The sequence below is a fragment of the Lycorma delicatula genome, chromosome 1 (assembly GCF_047948215.1).
Source record: "Lycorma delicatula isolate Av1 chromosome 1, ASM4794821v1, whole genome shotgun sequence".
Classification (NCBI taxonomy): domain Eukaryota; kingdom Metazoa; phylum Arthropoda; class Insecta; order Hemiptera; family Fulgoridae; genus Lycorma; species Lycorma delicatula.
The window spans coordinates 273331492-273352513 of NC_134455.1; the positions used below are offsets into that span (position 1 = coordinate 273331492).

A 21022-nucleotide genomic window follows, 5' to 3' on the forward strand; every position below is an offset into this window, starting at 1 on the left:
TTTTGGTAGTCGTGTTTTTTAATTATTATAATTGTTTTTATTATTTAATAGTTTTTAGTGATCACCGAGAAAAATTCACGATTCGAGAACTTATGGATATAACGTATTTAACGTACTGAGCCAAAAACATTACAATTTATTTATTAAATTGGCGTATGCCAATCTAAACTTACAGATTTCTCAAGCGATTCAATTCCTAGAGAGACTTTTTATCGTGCGGATCACACAGCAATTTTCTGGGATCTATACAACTAATGGTTAAACTCTCCGATGGTTTCACGCGACTCAGTGCTACGTAGGCCCGGGGCCCTTGGCAAAAATGCGAGTGCTCAGATCAACGACCGCTCTATCTAGGGTAGTCCCTAGTAGTTTATGCACCGTCAATTCACAACACAATATTAGTGGCAGCATACGCCGGTCTTCTTTGCCCTGTCCCCATAAAGCACCAAATTCGACAATAGTGAGCTCAATCCTCAATCCGATGCCGACAGTATTACCTCTAATCGTACTGTCATCAAACTCTAAAGACTGTTTCTGGGAACTCGCCGGGCTCAAGCTGATCTCAGCGAAGCGCAGGCCACTCGATTTTTCTGAGTATATGAGTTAATTTTTGTTCTGGTTTGGTTCCATCGTGATGTATTATACTAGCAAATACCTCGTTTGAACTTTGATTGGTTGCGAAGATATAACAAAATTTCCGAATAACCGTAATCTGTTGGATCGAGAGTGTACTGATGCATGCAAAAATTAGCCTTTAACCTATTAACAAATACCCCGTTTGAATTTTGAAAATCGGGCGATTGTTTGCAGAGATATAAGAGCACCTCACTGCACCTCCCAAAACAGCGCCCCAGAGGCACCCCGTTTGTTATCAGTTGATGGTAATGAATGATCTAGCCTCACCCGAGTCTAGAAAAATCAGAAAACTACTATGACAATAAAAGAGGGCTCAGCCCGAGTGGTTGACTTAAGATTAAAGTTACTTAGTTTTGTTGTATGTTAAGGATCATAAATGCTCTAGAAGACGAGGTGAACAGCATAGTAAGGTGAGTAAATTGTATAAGGTTTAATAGACGATATGGTTTTCTGAGTAGATGAAACATCTGTTTTTCAACAAATGATTTAAATATCCGAAGATACGACGAGAGAATGAAAATTAACGGTAATAAAAAACATAACATTAACATGTAATGAAAATTAACGGTAGAGAAAAAATTAATGACACTATAACCCGATTAACATTTGCTCAAAAGAAGTAAGAATTGAATAAATAAAATTTACAGTGAAAAATGAAAAAAATAAGAACAGCAATGCTGTTAATAAACGTAAAACTATGTGATGTGATTTTTGTCTAAAGAATATTTAAAAAGACATACATACCTACGTCTCTGTTTATATCACGTTGAGCAATACACTGCATAGCCCAACGCTGAGCTATTTTTGCTAACTCCATATCCCAATTCTGTAAAAGGGAAAGTTTTTTAATGATGTTCGTGTAATCTTTAAGTAAATAGCAATAACTTAAGAAGTGCTAATATATAAAGTAAACTATTATTTACCTATTACCTAGGTAGTGGCCATTTAGTAAAACGTAATTAGGTAACAGATTACCTTACTACCTAATTATTAAATAATTATTTTTTATTCTTTTACTTAACTATGTTATCATTTCTCTGTTAAATATTTCTAATGGTTCTTTTCTTATTTGCTCTTATTTGCTAGCAATCTTTTTAATGTAAATACTCATCTGTTCGCTAAATGTACAGATGCGGGTGTTTTTCTTTCATTAGAATAGTGCTGTTCACTTTTTATTTGGTGTTCCAACATTTTAAACCATTTTGATCATTGATTTCCAAAATAACAAAATGTTATATAAAATTAAAAAGAGTACTCAAACGCCATTACAAAAATGTAGTTACTTAGTTGACAAGTAAAATTAAAAATTAGGACGAAGCATAAATTAAAGCACCAACACAACCAAGCGAAATGAATAAAACAATTTAATGTTTTTGCATATTTGTAATTATGTATCTGTTACATATTGTATTTATAATTACATATTTTGCATTGCTGGGAGAGTTATTTCTTGTAATTTTGTATAGCCTGTATCATCATCTTTTGTCCGACTATAATTGGTTGATTATTTTACTCTGATTTTCTCGTAATCTATAGAATTGTTTGATGGTTTTTTATATCATTTTCTACCGCTTCTTTCAGTTACTAATCTAATCTAATGACGTTAAACTGGACACTTTTTGTACAGTCATGAGAAAATTTTTTCTAATTCCAAAAACTTAACACAATTTGCAGTGAAAAAAATCGAGTCATCCTGATTTATTTTACAAATACTAGTATGAAATTGAAATTAATTTGGTCCCGATTATTTAACAACAAAATTATCAGCTAAGATTAATCCAGTTTTCTTTTTTTAATAAATTAATAAAGCAGATGTTTTCCCTTGTGAAAGCATGAGTGGTATAACTGAATTATTTAATCTGTATGTAATTTTAACATTAATATTTATTCCACTCCTTCACCAGGGCATCGAGAGTAGATGATTTTACGTACTGGCCCCTTATACGAGTATTGAATTTTTTCTTTTTAAATAAGAAATAAAGGTTTATTAAAATTCTATCTGAAATCATAAAGAAATCCACGCATATAAATCTCAACCCTTTAATAATAATTTAAAAGATACATCTGTTAAGTAGAGAAATTTAGTAAATAAACGTATTGCAATAATGAAAAATAATTACTCATAACAGCGATGAAATACTGCATTCAAATAATCATGTAAAAACTTGAAAATAAAGAAAACTGTTAATACCACCAAAAAAAATGACTTTCCAATGGCAAAAATTAAAAATTGAAGAAACAGTTTCTAAGTAATTAGTTCATTTTTTTTAAATGTAGAATTAAAAATTAAGAATGTTATTATGTTTGAACTTAACGCCAGTCCTCGCTTTCAGTGCTTAATAAATATAACGAAATGTGAGAAAATGAATTTCAATAAATAATTTTAAAAGAAATTTAATTTTTTTGATAAATCTACTTACACATTTGCATCTTAATTAGTTTGTTGTTTTTGTTTATTTATAACTGAAAGTAATTGATTATTATAATAAATTATTTTAATATAATGTTGACTGCAATTTTGATTGACTCATGATAATTCTCATTTATTCAATTTGTAGGTAATACTTGTGTTTTTTATAGCGTTTAATTTGTTTTTAACATATATATTTAAATATAATACCGACTTCAGTGGAAGACGTTTTTGGCCTGTTGATTTTCTGCGGCTGCATAATTAAATTCTTATTCTTGTTCTAAGATATACAAGTATATTGACGTTTTCAAATTATGTACTTATTTAAAAATGTTTTCTCTGTGTTTAGTGTAGCACGTAATGAATAAATAATGGGAAAGAACACCAATCTACGCCAGAGCATACCCTTGCATAAGTTTTTATTCAACTTTTTGAGGCCGAAAAAGACCCGTACCCGAGTGAGGTTCATCTCAACAGATCCGATGAGGATGCAACTTTTTATGAACTCCTCCATCTTGAGGAAAAAACAACAGCTTCTTTTGAACATGACTGGAAACGCACACACTTATATTGAAAGATAATAATTCACGATGTATTAATTAATTTTTCAAGTACATTTTCTGATTTATATCTATAAGCTGAATAAGTGTTTTACGTTAATTTCTGTACAGCCATTTCAAAAGTTCATCCCAACTCCCTAGGGGAAGATACTCGGTCTCCACACCACCCCTCCCGATCGTTCATAGCCTTGTTGGGCTTTAACAGGAGTCGTCTATCGCCCTCTGACTTTTTACATCTCATAGTAATAAGCCTGGCCTCGTGAGATGCCACCGATGTAAATTCCTCGCTAGACATTTATATCGGTGATTTATTAACTCAGCTATTGCCTTCGCTGTATGCCTCGACCGGACATCTTGAATGTCCTACATCGTATCCCTCTGAACTAGCTAACCGAGTTCGCGGAAGCACGATGCCCGCGCCTAGTTCTACTTATTATGAGACAATTTCGTAAATGTCTCGGAATTCGAGGCAATTAAACACAACATATCACCACATGTTGATTGCAACAACGAAATTTAGTCTTAGTTTCTTATACTGAACTCAACTTAGTTCAAACCCCAGACTTAGGTTAAATAACGGACTCCGGTCTGGTCCACTAGGGAGAGGAGGATAGACCTCCTACTCCCACTCGGCTCCATCGCAGAGTCCCGCGTGACATTCACCTTATAAACCATCGTCGAGATGCCGCTACACCCCACGGCTGCATGGTATCCCATGTCCTTGGCAGTGCAGTTGCCATCCCACCGACAGTGTCGTTTGCTCATTCTAATCTGCCCTCATCTAAACGCAGCTACACCTCACACGACTGCATGGTATCCCATGCCCATCGGCACTGCAGTCGCCGTTCCGCCGACAGCGTTTGCAATTATAATCACCTCTTATCTAACTAACCGTAGCTCGCTGCCAAAGCGCCTACCTTCGGCCAATCAAACTGTCCAGGCGGACCCTAGCCGCCCGGGTTCCTATTTTACTAAATCCCCTCGGTCGTCCTACGTTAGCTGAAGAATCGAAGGAAGCCATCCACAAGTGCCCAATCCCTGCGAGTCCTCCAGTTGACTCGCAGATCAAAGAAGGAGTTTACTCTCTCAAGTTCCCTAACAACTCTGGTACGATCAGCTTTGTACAGGGTACAGACATACAGGACATGGTCTACAGTGTTATCGACCCTACAGTCCGGACACAAGCCGGAGTCAACCAACTTAAACCTAGCCAGACTATCCCTAAAAGCACCATGTCTCGAAAGAAATTGAGTTATATACCGATTGGGGAGACCCAACTAATCGCTCGCAACTCCTTAATATTTGAAAAAATACCATGCGTGTATCGACCAGTAGAAGAATCGTTCCATCTAGCTTGCCAAGAGTCAAAACCTTGGTCTTCAATTTCACGCATACGCCCTGATGTAAAAAGGCCTCCCTTCTTGGAAATATACCGCTGGCTACGTTCCGTAGCCAAAATATCTATGGATTTTATGCTGGGGTTCACAGTGACTGCCTCTCGCGAGACAGTTCTATAGCCACCGACAACAGCAACAATAGAAGACGCTGGGCTCGCAAAAGAATGTCCCTATAGCATTGGAATTGCAAACGATGAGCTCAGACGGGCGCAACGTACAACATTATGGCCTCACAGACACCTTTGTAAAGAATACGCATGGTACGATAATTCAACCCCCAATCGGGATGGATGACTCTACGGACTCTTCAGTTTGTAGCGAAGAAGGCATCGAGGGCCTTCTTCGCTACAAACTGAAGGTCCTCTATGAATTGAAGTTTCTCATCAAGGCTAACACCCAGATACTTCTGAATGGTAACATACCTAATCCGAAGGCCGTCCATCACAACCTGCGGTTGACGGGTTGCGGTTAGACGACCCTTCAAGAACATCATAGTGGTTTTCTCCACACTGAAAACTATCTTATGCTGAAGACTCCACAACCTTAATACCTTACATTCTGTGTCGCTATGAGCTCAATCTCTGCATGCGAATTGCCTTTAACAGCAGCAGCCCATCGTCGGCATAAGCCACGATGCGACAGCCGCTGGGCATCCGCAATCGCATGAGGGAATCGAACTCAACGACTCAGACAAGTGGACCTAGAACATTGCCCTGCGGACAACCTTTAGACAGGGTCTTTCCTACCTCCGAATTGCCGTCACGAAGGACGACAGTTCTGTCACGGAAGTAACTCGAGAGAGTTCTAATCTCATTTAGCGTGCTACCATGCTGCTGCAGTTGAAACAAGGCAGAGAGCCACCACAAGTTAACAAGTTCACAACGGCACAGAGGTGGTGGACCACCTCTGTGCCCTTGCCGGGGGGAAGCCATACTGGTCGTCCATCAACATATGATTTGAAGTTAACCTACTGTTAATGCGGAGGTACAAGACCTTCACGAAAACCTTACCTACTACAAGCAAGAGCGTCAGAAGAACTTACAGTGGATTTCAAAACTTCAGTCGTACTTCATAAAATTTTCAATTTTATTTTATACCTATATAAATATAGGTATAGGCTTCACTCATCTTACACTCCGAAGTCTTCTAGCCTTCCATGAATCACTATCACTTCCTCTCTTTTCCGTACGAACCTTTTTTGAAATGAATCTTAGCCCGCCAGCTGTGGCGGTATCCATTTAAACACCTAACTTGCTATTTGATTATTAAAAGCTCATATCATTACAACTGCTTGAAGTTAGTGTTCTTTGAAGTTAGTAATGTTTCCTTTCTTCTTATGTTCTCATTTCTGACTTTTCCCATCTCCTGACTTTACGTGTGGCAATAAAATCGCTAGTAATTAACATCTATTGCATTATAAAATAATGTATAAGCTTTAATTAAGGTTTGATTTCGATTTTTGGTAATATTTATACTTTTTTTGCGATAGTTCTAAAAAATAAAAATAAATAAAAACAGTTTTTCAATCGTTGATCCCTCCCAAGCACTCTTAGGCGAACCTATTTTCTAGTACTCTTCAGGTTTAAAATACAAGAAAACTGCGAATTTTAAATAATACTGCTCTCATTCTATCCTGAACAGTGCCCGTTTCTATTGTACTTCTAAAATATAAATTAATTTCAATAGTCTTTACATTGAAAGAAAAGAGAGAAAACAAAAAAAAAGAGCCTGATAAATAGGTAATAAAACGTAAAGAACCCAAATCTTACTGGGTGTTAAAATAAATTACTTATACAGTTAGGTAGAAAATGTTTTCTACGATTAGTTCTATATTTTTATTGTGTAATATATAATTCTTCCGTATTTTTATTTTTAAATTTAACGTTTCCAAATTTTTGTTGTGTATGTTTAATTATATTTTCAATATTTTATATTTTTTATTGTATATATTCATCACAGCTTTCTTCCATAGCTCCTGCATATCACTTGTAAATAGGATTTGCCGCGAATTCAGATTCTTATAAAGAAAAAATGTAAAATGCGCGCAGTGTCTTCTAATTCTTCAATCTAAGCCTTTCACAAACGTCCTAATAGCATCGTCCTTTTTAAAATTAATTTCTTTTGTATACTCTCAATCTACATTCGGCCGGTCCATCAAGACTGGCTGCGATAGGATCCTACGGCGGCCTCAGCCAATGGACGGACCCTTAGGTTGTGGCCAGTCCGCTGATCGGAGAGTGCCTGGAGCCGCCATGACCGCTGCTTTCGGGGAGCCGTCTGTTAAACGCAGGCGGAAACCCGGGAAAAAGTGGTGGTCATCTGACCTTAGCGTGCTGCTCGCAAGAACTAGCTCCTGAGAATGTACAAGACTACACTTCATTCACACTCATACATATCATCCTCATTCATCCTCTGAAGTATTATCTAAACGGTAGTTACCGGAGGCTAAACAGGAAAAGAAAGGAAAGGTCCGCTAGAAGAAGATACCAGCGTCGCCCCCTAACGGGGATTATCGTTGGTGACATGCGCACTGAGGGTCTTCGGATCTACCGGCGCGGCCGTAATGAGTACGTTCATGCCATCAAGGAAGTTCTGGTAAGATTACATGTGTGAGTTGCAGCGCAAAACCTGGGAGCTCGCGAAGTCATGTTACCGGCCAAAGACATTACACGTGCTGTCCAGTGTTTGATGCGGGTTTGGTGGTCGTGACCACACTTTAACATCTGTAACGACTTACCAGGCGTTCCTGGATACTCTGTTTCCAGATGGCTCAGAAGGGTGAAGCAGAAGTCGTCGTTAGGGCGAGTGAGACACCATTCCCTGACCTACGGGCTGTGGAATCCATAAATATAGACCGAGTGGTTTCTCGAATGGTACTGAGAAAGACACCGGGGATTGACCAACTTGACCCGGGTATTTTCTATCATCTGCTTCCTGTCATAGAGAGCCGCTTAGCAGACTGTTCTCGGGGTGCCTAAACAAGGGTTGCTTTCCGACTTGTTGGAAGGTGGCATTGGTGAGGGTGCTCTTAAAATCAGGAAAGGATCCGAGTGAGGTCAGCAGTTATCAACCCATCAGCCTATTGCCGGTAATCGGCAAGTTGCTTGAAAAGCTGGTTGTGGAACGGCTCTGGGAAAGCATCGATATGAACTCATTTCTAATTCGAGGTCAGTATGGCTTCATGAAAAGGGTTGGCACCAAGAATTGCATCTTAAATGCTCTTGCCAAAATGGAAAGCGCCGACTGTAAATATGATTTCGCAATTTTTATTGACATAGAGGCAGCATTTCCTACCTTGTGTTGGAGTTCTGCCTCTATGGGTTGGAGCGCCGCAGTGTTACCGTACCCCTGCAGGCCGTACTAAGTGACTACTTGTCAGATCGAATGACTCTGTTTAAGGATGCGCAGTTGTGGAAACATCCGTTACCAGGGGAAGCCAGCAGGTCTCCCTTCTCGGTCTCTTGTTGTGGCACCTGGTATTCGACGGATTTTTGAGCCTGAATTCCCAAAAGGGGTTACGGTCCAGGCTTTCGCTGCGAGCGCAGGCGGCTTTGTCAACCGCAGAGGGCTGGATGGACATTCAAAATTTAAGGATTTCTGTGCCCAAGACGAAGTTAATGCTTCTCAAGGGTGCAGACAAATTATCATAGAGTCGTAACCCCCGTATTAAGTATAAAGGCTGTGTAATCAGTCGAATTCGAGTTCATAAGTACCTAGGTGTTTTGGTTGATGAGAAATTGCTGTTTAGCAACCACATTAGACAAGTAGCGGCGGACGCCGTCTCTGTGATGCACAAGCTTAGGAGGATTGATCGAAAGGATTACGGACTGTCGGGCCGTCATTTGTACTTGGAGTACCCAAGCGTCTTCGAGTGGACCTCTTACGCGGCGTCCGTTTGGGCGCATAGGTTGGAAAGAAATCGAGCATTTATTCAAAATTTAAGGAGTGCCCAGCTCAGAGCCTTAATTGTATGCACTGGTGTTTATAACTACCTCCTATAAGGCTACTTTATTGCACTCTATTGGGAAAGGCTCTTCCAATCGATTTAGTGGTGAAAGTTTGGGCGGCCATGTGGAAATTGCGAAGTGGCAGGGAGGACGAGGTATTTGTGATGCGGTTTCGAGCCGGACCTGTACCGGAGCGGAACGGTGATCTCAATGCACCGGTTCTAAATCTCGAACAATTGGCCATCTCCCACATGCGGAGGAGGCCTTACAGCCTCGCGATGGAAGCATGGCAGCAAGAATGGCACGCCACGATTAAGGGAAGGTCCTTGTATAGATTTATACAGGATCTGGGGGATGGTATTCCTCTCCTTCGTTTTTAAGGTCAACGGGAACTCGTGTGCTCTCTAACCATGTAAATTTAAACCAATATTTGTTTCGGTTCCACCTGGCGGCTGATGAGCTGTGCGTCTGCGGGGAGGTACAAACGAACGAACACATGATGTTCGATTGTCCAACTCTTGGCGGGGCCAGAACTCAGGCCACCCTGTAACTTAAAGGTCAAAGGGAAAATTGGCCACTCACAAGCGGCGAGTCAACGTGGCGAGAGCCGCATTTTCGGACCGTGTGAGATTTCGTAGATGCAGTTGCTTCGTTCAACCGAAATCAGTAGTTTACCTAAGGGAAAAGACTCCTACCGCACTGCTGTAGGAAGCTAACCGTTTGTAGGAAGATATGGCTGGCTACGAGCCATATTAAGGTTCCAAGCGCTTTAATTATGGACAAGTACTTGCTGGCATTCAGCGGCCTAGGCGTGGCAGCGAATTGCTGACTTTGATAACAAAAATTAATTATTGATAGTCGTATATGTTTTACTAGTTTACGAGGTACGCCTACCCATTTTAGTGTATATGACAAGCGGGCGGTGGGACACCCAAGCGAGTAGTGTATGGTGCCACGCTTATTCCGCTTACACTTTTAGGTTAGCTCTAGAAGCTAGTTAGGACACTGGTCGCTAAACTTTCGTGGCTCAGTAGCCGTTTGTGGCACAGACATTCGGTCTTATGCTTTAGGGCGACCGAATGGGGTGCTATCTATCAATGCACTCTCTATCGTAATACAAAACTCGCTCTAATATTTGGCCCCTAACAACCAAAGCAAGATCAGGAGTTATTTATGGCATTTAGGAAAGTGGTAGCTATTCCAAAGAAGTCCTAGATTACGAAAACCCCAGCTTCATGATGGAAAAGCAAAAAATTAACATCAATTAAAAAAAATACGTACATTATTAATAAAGTTTTACCCATTATAGTACACAGCAACGTGAGTAGTTTATACTGGTATTTTTGTTTCACAATCTTACGTGTGAACAAAATTTTTAACGCTATATTGAGTTTTACAGGGAAGGGATCAGTAAATGATTGATCACTTTTAGGCGTTTGACCCCTTCAATAATCTTCCTCCAGTCTTCCTTCAGTCTTCCTCCAACGTACTGGTTTTCTGAAGCAACTAAGTATCCGCATATTTTTCGTGGTAACTATTTACGACTGCTTAACCATGTAAAATATATAAATTTTACGAGAGGAGGCATTTAGCACACCCGTTTTTCTTTATAAAAGTAATACAATAGCTGATATCTAAACAGATAATGGAACTATAGCCTTAACCGAAGTGAACCGTTTATAAAAAAAAAATGCCTTCAAGGGAAATGTTGCTGTTTGCTGACGATATAGTATATTAGTATGTACTAACTGCTGACGCTAGCAGTTAGTAACTATTAACCAGCAGTTAAGTAGATCAGCCGTCACCTACAAAGTGTGTGCAAATATTTTATTTAAGATTTCAAGTGAAATTTATCGCTTACATTGGAAAATTTTATTTCATTTCTAATAAGTTGATGAACGTACCTTTAAATCCACGAGGACAGATCTAATTTTAAATCTGTTATTTCCGACAATGCCGGTCAATTCAGACTGTACTCCGTTTCAATCACGGGTTACTGAATTAAAAAAAAGAAATTATTAAGAATGCAGCAAAATTAAATTTGTATAAACTGTAAAAATCTGTTTGAGCTGTTCCCTTATAGCAGTCGATAAGAAAATGCAATCTTCGAAAGCATATTTAGGTCTTTCATTTACTGTTGTGCCACATTTCTTCCTACATTAGTGTAGAAGGTTCAGAGAGTACAAACGATTAGCCTTGAACGAAGAAAAGGGTCGATCGACTTTCCTGTTGTAAGTCAAGACCTGGGCCCGGAAGTAAAAATACTCCCAAAGACCAACCTGCAAACATTTGTACCGTTTACGGTAATATTCAAAGGGAGTGTGCGGTGTGCGGTAATATTTGAGAGCACGATTGAATCATGCGAATAATATATAAATGGACAATCTGGCGCAGCCTTGACTTATGACCTCGTTGACTTTGACTTGATTGCAAAAAAAAATTACTGACATCATGAAAAAAATCACGTTATCAGCACGTTGCAATCACGTTGTCAAAAAACGATATCTGGCGATAATGCATTTGCGTCAGAATTGTTAATCTGCTTATTTGAAAGTTATATCAATGACGAGACCAACGAATTTATATAAACACCCGCTAAATAACCATCGTGTTCATACCACGTTTTATGTTACTAGCGTATGATGTACATACTGTACTTCTATCTACGATATCTTTGTTCTTTGCTATAGTTATTATTGACATGAAACTAGAGAAACGTCTTTTAAATAATAATTATAGTTTTAATACGATTAAATAATATATTTAAAATAATTAAATATTACTTAAATATACGAGTTTAGTATTTGTAAATAAGATATTAATTGTAAGTATTTTACCTTTGCATGTTTTACTTTCTAGTTTAATTACACGCTTTAAATAATATTTATAAGCGAATGTACTAATTTGGTTTCTATAATATAAGATATTAATTGAAAATTACGCATTATTTCCAGTTTAATCAAGCACTTTAGATAATATTAAAGTAACTGCTAGCGGGTTCCAGTAAGGATTTTTTTTTTTCTGGTTGTAGGTCGTCAGTAACCAAGTCATCAGTAACCAACTAGTACAAGAACAACAACAACTATTAGCACAACGGCAATAATAATAACACAAAAGTTTCTAAATTTTTTTTAGATGATGGGCATCGACAGTTTTCGTCATTATTTTAAATCGAATCGATTTATTTGATTCTATTTTTTAATTTAAATGTTTGGATGAAATATTAGCACTATTATTACTTTAGTAATATTTTTTTTATTAAATATTATATTCGACGTGTTTTTTACGAAATCAATACTACAATATCATCGACAGTCCCCCCCAACGGCTTGTACATTGGGATTAATTGGTATATTCACCATCTGTAAAATAGGATTGTAAGTCGATTTTAAAATAAAATGAATATCAGTAGTAAAGGTTTTTGTCGTACACAAATTTGATTGTGATTACTATTCTACAGATATCTCAATGTATGTTTTCGATCAATGATGAACAATTGTAGGAAGTCGCGAACCAGGTGTTGCACGAGAGTGAAGAAATTAGAACATCCGGTTCATCTCGTTACTCATGATCCATCACCGCCCAAGAGGATGGTGTTGTTCACACTTAGGAATGGTAGACGCCGGAAATTGGAGTCGACAGAAACTGATAGTAGCAGTGATGATGAAAATGTGAATACTGCTAGTTACGCTAGATTGTTGAATTATGATTATGACCAAGCAGCAGCAGTGGCTGCAGCAAAGATAGAGGCCGTTGCTACGACGTCGAGTTCGCCTATGGTAAAAATAACGGCGCAGTTCACCGTCAAGAACTACTATCGCAGGCAAATATTAATCTATTAAAACTACTTAAATAAAAATTTATTTAACGGTTATATCTTAAAATTTTTTTTCGCTGATAAAAAAGTAATAAGTCTAAAAAATAATTCGCTGATAAATAAGTATATAATTTTCAAAAGAGGAAATTAAATGGGAAAGAACTGATTACCTGCCGGTATTATAAAAAAAAAAAATTGGTTCAGTTAAAATCTGTTTGTTTATTTACAAGTAAAACAAACAGTTTTTAATATCTCATTAAACGAGATATTTTTTGAAACTTCCCAGTATATTTTGTTTTACAATGTATTCTTTGTAAGACGACTATTATATTTATAAATTAATGTTGTACTAGCGTCTGAACAGCCACATGGTAGTTTTCTCAGACCAAAGGTTGTACGTGCTTGATCACCACATGCAAAATAGCTGCCTGGTGGGTATCCGAAGAACGCATGTTTCCACTTCAACATCGTTCGACCCTATAAAATCAACGGGTCGTGAGGATTTACACCGGGAAAACGTACTCATCTACATCGAAAACTGCGAGCCGGAGATAAACGAAAGCTCTTTCACGATTTCCAGGACTAACCTTGTCTCCAATCTTGTTTCCTGAAATACCGGTAGATGTGGAAGGGGCGGTCCATTTCAATAACGGATTGCTCTACGTTTTCAAGATCGGGAACTACTACCAATACAGGAAATGTTTCAAGAAAGTGACGAGAATGGCCGTTAAAGACCACAGACTCTTCGGATTGCGTTGCTACATCATTCTCAAACGGTTCAACGACTTCGTTTCCAAGTACTACGTATATCCTAAGAATAGAATGTGAAAAAACTGTACTTTTCAGCTACGGCATTTCGTATCCGATATATAATCCGAAGGAGACCGGAGCATTTATACAAAATTTATATTCTTTCAATTCCATCTATGATGGAGTAAAACAAGTATTTCGTCACGTTGATGGAAAAGCTTAAATTTGTCGCGAGTTCATCTGACAAAAACTTTGTTCAGTCTCCTGTTGAGAAAAGTTTTCTTTGGACATATCTCACACTGCAGATCGTTCCGCATTCCAGACTGGTCTGATCCTCGAAACGCTCCTGCAAAATGACACGCGGTTTAATTTCGGTAATGAAAATACAATTAAATATCTACGGGATACTTTATGTCGTAATTGTTGGTGGTTTTCTTGCGACCTCTAATTCGGTATAAACAGTGGCGGCGACGTTTGAAGCTTTTCTTTCTGTCGGAAGTACCTAAGCAAAAAGAATTGCTTGGGTACCTAAGTTACATGTACCTAAAGTGGGTTGGACTGCGACTTCATGAACTGCATTTATTGATATTATGTTTTGTGTAGATTGTAACGGATATTAGATTGAACTTTAACCTTACAGGTTATTAAGTGTATTTTATTTTCGTTAGTATTTTGTACGTTTTTACTTCTTTCAACATACCAAAAATGTTTAATTTAAATAAATAGACGTAAGAGACGAGAACTAAACTAACACTTTAAAAAAATTATTGGAATATTTATTTTTTACGCTAGACGCAAATATATCAAAGACCTTTTTGCAACTTTTCAAATGAATTTACTTATAAAATACATATACTTTTAAAAACAGTACAGTTAATGAACAAAATGTATGCGTAAAATTCATTTATTACAGAATACATATATTTTTAAAACGCAATACAAATTAATTAACAGCATATACTCATGCAATCATTTTCATTTATTTATAAAATTCATATATTTTAAAAAAACAATACCGTTAATTAGCAGAATATATACATACAATAATTTATTTACAGAATACATATATTTGAAAAAAAGATAACTTATTTAAATGAATATATAAATATAATTATTTCTTTATAATATGCGTACGAGTATTTACTAAACTACATACGAGTATAATCTAAATTTTTTTTTCTTACAATTCATTTTACATTACATTTCATTTTATTTTTATATTATTACAATCACTCATTAAATTACATCGGAGTATAGGAGGTTAATCCGACCGCTATAGATTTTAAGACGTTACTATGCGGTTATATTTTAACGCGTAAATGTTCGCCTTTTAATTATACCGAAAAGGAGTGCTTAACTCTTAACGGTGTATTAACATGTTCTAGCGGTAAGGTGTGTATATTATTTTATTTTTTAACTAAAAACAAGGGTGAGCTTTAGGCTGATCGGACGTATCAAAGTAATTCATGTACGCTTTTCTTGCGGATCTTTATAAAAATCATTCGTTTCTACTTCATAAGAAGAGCTATCCTTATTCATATACAAGTCGATTTTCGATTCGTACTTTTTTTCATCACATCATAATGAAAATAGCATAACAGAGTTTTGTTCAACTCCAGCCCGGAAAGGCCTACATATGTCGGTTTGTCGAAAAAACGTTTCGCCGTAAACGATCCTGTCCTAAAATTGTGGCTTGTTGAGTTTTATCAGCCTTTATTCGGAGGACACCAGCTCGATATTTACCCTCTTTCTAACGTTCTACATGCACTTTCCGCGCTGTTCATCAGTTTAAAGAGATCCTTCTCGACATTTTTTGTGACCGATCGAGAATTAGTCATAATATACTCCTTCAACTACGGGGACTGCGCAAACTGCAACATTTTATGGACTTTGGTCACCCAAAGCCCGTTTCTCATCGCCTGTTTTAGAACGGTGAAATGACAGATATATTTCAATCTGTTCCGTAAAATCGGTATCAGTTTCGGATATTTAGAAATTGGAGGGACTTTGTTCAGAGTTAAAAACCGGAAATCACTGTTCGCTTCGTGCAACTGAGAAGGATATTTGACATCTATTTCAAGTAAGTATCCGATCATCCTTCGTCCCTTATGGATATGACTTTTTCCGATATGGAAATTTGTATTGTGTACAATATGTTTTTATGCGATAAGCACTGGCTCAAATCTCATTCGTATACGTTGTTGGCTTCCAGGTATATCAGGTATTTGCTTGGTTGATAGGAATACCCATCAATAAGATACCCGTCGCCGATGTAGGATTGTTGGCTACCGCATGTTTCTTAACCCTCCGCCACGAGTACCCTTTTCCAAAAACATGTAGAAGTCATAGTCTGATCAGATCCAGTTGGATTCTCGTTTTGAACAGTGTAGCATCAAAGAAGAATCTCGACAGCGTGAAGTAGTGCGAGCAGACTAGTCCGTACTTTTTCAAATCAAGACATTTAAATTTTCAAAAATATCGGATAGAAGCAGCACATCGCACTTGCGATACAGATCGCTCAGTGTTTGTTTTGAAATTGTCCCACATTCTTTTTACGTGTTCGTAATCCTCATTGGGTAAATTGATTCCCGTGAGTCTGCTGTAGAACTTCTCTTTCAGAAGAAGAGAGCTCTCTTCCAGCGTTTCCCACAAGGCGATGTACTTGTACGGATAAAAACGCCTTTTCGAGTAACCAGAGGAAATCCAATATCAAAAAATGTTTTGGTTTGATTAAATTTTCGGTCGGAAGGGCTTTTACCAGTTAATCTAGGTTGGAAGCCATAAACTGGAACGTGTCAATAAAACTTAAAGAAATCCCTTCGTTGATATTCTTCGAAAAAGAAATATACTTTTCAGTCGAGTTTGGAATCACAGTAATATTTTTTTCTAATCGCAATAATTTTCTCACTATGAAATGCGAATTGAAATTTTAATTGTTTTGAATGAAAATGGGGCGGAACGTTCTACTCGCTTTTTTTAGATTTAACTTATTACATAGAGCTGTACGATATCGACCCGTAATATGATGATGGTTTCTGACCGGCTGAACCAGCAAGGTGAAGGCCTTGCTGAGCCAGCAAGGCCTTTATAGACGATTCGAAGGTAAGTTTATCTTCATTAGTGTATTTCATAACTTTCTTCTTTTCAAATCTCATCTACTTGAAAGAAAATGTGGTGGAGAAATTCCATGAACGAACTATGCGGATCCCTTTCCCTATAGTAGTAGGGTTTAAAGAGAATCGGGTTTCGAACGATATCCGGCGTACTATGATGTACTACGAAATACGCGCAAGAACTTATGAGATTGTGCTGCTCCTTTGGAACCGTATACGGTATGGGAGATTATGTCAAGATCGATTTCAGAATTCACTTGAAATCCGCGTAACGGGAAGTGGGAACGAATGGTGATAGTTTTTTTTTAATTCTAACATAGGTTGAGAGCCGTCTTCTTTCGGGTTGGGGAGTATAACCTTAGCGGGAGAATTACTTCTGCACTCTTCTAGATGTTCCATCATCTTTGTCGCACTATTCTTGTCCTTTTTGTTAAAATTATAATATATTTTATAGATGTCTACTCTTCTATGATGTTTCGTCAGTTGAGAACGGGTTAACCCTTCGAAATCGGAGATTAAGGAAAAGTGTTGTTGGTCGCAATCGGCAGATAACAAGAACTCAAAGTGATCTTCTTTTTGTGATGTTGCCGTTTTCGTCAACCGAGAAAACGTTCGCGGAAGCGTTATTTTTCTTTTCGAATTTATAAACGTCGCTTACACTTGCCGGAAAATTGAAGGAATCGAAATTGTATTTATCTAATAAGGAATCGTATCGCTTATCTACTTGATCGAGATTTCGGCCTTGCCCATATTTGCATACAATCGCCATTTAAAAAAATATTCGTTGTTATTTTTCACATTAATGACGGCGTGTTTGTCTCGAACGGATTGGGGAGGGGGAATAATATACGATTCTCTAAGGACTGATAACGGTTTATTCGCATTAAAATCCAGTTGATGTTCAACAGCGTCTAACGCTCTGTCTACTTTCGAAATTATCCTCTTCCTGAAGCAATATTTTGATCACATGTCGTATTGAATTTTTGATGTAATTTTCATTGAAAATTTTGAAATTTCGTGTTTTAAACCCTACATCACTATACTCTACCACTAGCGGCTTTTCGTTCCAAAGCTTTAATAAGTAACTATATTTTATCGCGCCTTACCGCGCTACCAATTCGGAGTGCAAAAATTTGATTTCTCCCCTCACCGTTGCTAAAAGCAATCAAATATTCTTACGTACATCATTGTCGTTTTATAATAATACGTGCTTAAGTTGCAACTGAATGCGTTTTCTATTAGGACGAATCTTCCGACTTGTTCGACTGCCTCAAGTCTTAGTCTCTGGTAACGGTATTCTTCAGTGGACATGTTCCTTCAAAAGCAATTAAAATTAAAAAATTAACTATCGCGAGTCTAGTACGAAGCAACCATTAATCCTATGCATTACTGTGATGGACCGCGCGACCTGTTTAGTGTCTTTTCGAATGTCTTTAGACATTTTCGTATACGACGCTGAGATCAATTCGTTGAACACGAATTGATCGTCGTGCTTATAGACTACGATTTTGGCCTTAAGTTTTAATTTGTTTATGGATTTTTCTGAACGAGAGACCTATTTCTTCCGTATCAAGCAGTTCTTTCTTCAGTTAATACTTACCCTTCTAAGATAGCATCCACGCTACGGACTGTTTATTCTGTCGCTTTACATCCACCGACTGCGACTGAGTAAACGGAACTCGCTGCGGGGTGCCCTCTTCCTCGAAGATTTCGTCGATCGTTTGCTTTCACGTGGAGGTTTACATAAACTGACCTATCTCGGTTCTCCTAAACGTTTTAGCTTTCACCCGATTGATCAGTTTTGTTGCCTCTCACATTTAGCCGCAGGTTAACGTATTACAGAGGGCGTTCATTAACATCATTTGATTGTCTTTCATGGCTGTCATTCTAGTTTTCAGACTCCAACGGAAGACTTTTAGATTCTCCTGTATCGTTTTCATCGTCAGGATCTTACGGGATAAAGTTTCAGCTCCTCTTTCCAACGCCTCCTGCCACAGACAGGATTAAATCGTAGATGTAATATAACAATATTACACCAAGTAAACTCCTGTTTGTGGTTGCGTCCGTTTGTGGTTACGTACGGACGACTATTCCCTATTGGTAGGTGTAGGAAGAGGTTGCTGCCGACTTTGGTTAACGGATGCGTCCAGCTGTTGGAGACCCGATGGACTCGGGTACGGTTCATCCATCCCTTCCAGTAAGGTTTCATTAGTTTTCTCCTCCACGAAGAGAAAAAGACGTAATTTCCTTCCTCTTACCGACCTAGAAGGATCCGGTCCAGACTGTTCAACATCAGTGTTCTCATCATCATCCGAAAGTGCACGTCTTTCGACACGAGACATCTGTAGAAGAAACAGCTTTTTTAAAATACACTTTATTAACTTAATTAGAATTAAAAATACCCGATACTTCACCAGAGAGTGCATCTATTTCACTTCTTTATGCAATAAAATAGTTAGCCGTTGCTCATACGCAAGCTAATAGAACTAGTACTACATGTAAACATTTAAACTAAAACAAATAAATCGATGTGGTTTAAAATAATGCATTTTAGAAGCTGTTCTCACCGTATTTGATGTTGTTGCTGTTACTGATGTTATACTAAACTCTTAGATTAATTGCACGCAAAGAAATTGATCCCGGAAAAGACAGTATATTTTCGAAAATGTGATATAATTACCTTAAACGAAGCAGCGATCGGGCTCGTAGATTGTAAAACTGCTCGCTGATTTCTATTCGCAGTTATAATCCTGCAAAAGATTTACGAGCGTTAGGACAAGTAAATTATTGAATATCAAACGTTATTATTTAAATCGCTAATAATTTTATAAACATAGAAATATTTGAGTTTAATAGCTATCGATCTTAATTCATATTAAGTGTGTAATTAAATTGGAAAGAATGCGTAATTTTCAATTATAATTAATACCTTATAGAAACTCAACTAGTACATTCACTTATAAAAATTATTTAAAGCACTAATTAAACTGGAAAGTAAAACATCTAAAGTGTAAAATATTTACAATTAATATCTTGTTTTAAAAACCTAAACACTTACATCATTCAAGTATTGTTTAAAGTAATATTTAATTATTTTAAAAATATTACTTAATCAAATTCAAACTCTATTATTATTATTATTATTATTAAAAAGACGTTTTACTCACGTTATCTGTAATAAGGATAGCGAAGAGCAAAGATGTCGCAGATAGAAGTATGAAATATACAGCATATACTAGTAACATGAAACGTGGTACGATTACGATGGAAATTTAGCGGGTATTTACATATAAATCCGTTGGCCTCGGATTAACAATTCTAACGTAAATGCTTTATCACCAGATAATGTTTTTGGATTACGTGATTGTTACATGCTGAATATATGATTACCAAGAATTGATAACATATTTTTCACGTGATTGCCACGTGCTGTTCTCGTCATTTTTTGATAACGTCAGCAATTTTTAGGGGGAGCAGCCTTCAGGTCAAGGTCAAGCACAAATCAAGATTTCAGGTTGTAACGAATTCCGATCTCTATAGTCGTTCGTCACCAGAATATTCAGTTTTGGGTTATTCAGTTTCTTGTCTGCGGTTAAGTACGAAAAGATTTCGGTGAGTTCGTTGTAAACAGAGGATAAGATGAAGTCGTTAACAGAAGAAGATTAAATTATTAACAGAGGATTAAAATATTAGTACATGCTGTAGACAGAATTAGAGCCAGTAGGCAGTAGGCTAGTAAAGCAGCATTTTGCCTTTTGTAAATATTATAAGTAAATATTTCTTGTACAAAGTTTTATTGTCTTTGTGACTGTTAACTCACTCTTGTTATTAATTTTATCATGTATTTAAAATCTGAAATGTTTAAGGGATACATAATTAACCTACTTTTAACCTAGTAAGTTATTCATGAATAAATAAACTGCATTTGTAAGAATTTTATGATATACTATCACTCAATATCCTTCTTGTCGAACTGGTAACATGTGACAGTATATTGAAAGATGGGGTAGATAATAGTAAGGGTTGTAAGGAGGCCATCCAATTTAAAAAAAGAATTGTTGTGGTGATGGTGACGATGGTGGTAATAATTATTTTACAAAATCATAATATCCATTTTTAACAAATGATATAATCAATATTCAATTTTTTTTTTAAATTAGTCTTTTACTGTACTGGAAATTCCAGAGGAACAATCTCACTTGTTGATTCGAAGTTAAATTATTTAAGGTTTTGTTAATATATAAAATACACATCCTGTCTAAAGTACTGGAGAGACTAAGAAATGCCTTACGGCCTTAGTATTAATGAAGGGAAAATCCGAACACCTTGCCGTGGTGGAAAGGGGGCAATGATTGGAGACAACAACTAACGAATGCAGGGAGGGAATGAAGG

The 21022-nt window shown here is 37.2% G+C and overlaps 1 protein-coding gene across 1 annotated transcript in view; it reads right to left on the reverse strand.

Annotated features, from left to right (window-relative positions):
• LOC142318313 (venom allergen 3 homolog) overlaps nucleotides 1-19922 on the reverse strand; it is a 32946-nt gene extending 13024 nt beyond the window's left edge. Inside the window, exons 1-3 of the mRNA XM_075354884.1 lie at nucleotides 19798-19922; nucleotides 19311-19380; nucleotides 1381-1462 (exon numbers count right to left, since the gene is read on the reverse strand). Coding sequence (XP_075210999.1) covers nucleotides 1381-1462; nucleotides 19311-19380; nucleotides 19798-19862 — 217 coding nt within the window. The 5' untranslated portion in view covers nucleotides 19863-19922. The remainder of the gene's footprint in view (nucleotides 1-1380; nucleotides 1463-19310; nucleotides 19381-19797) is intronic.
• Between the last annotated feature and the right edge of the window lie 1100 nt (nucleotides 19923-21022).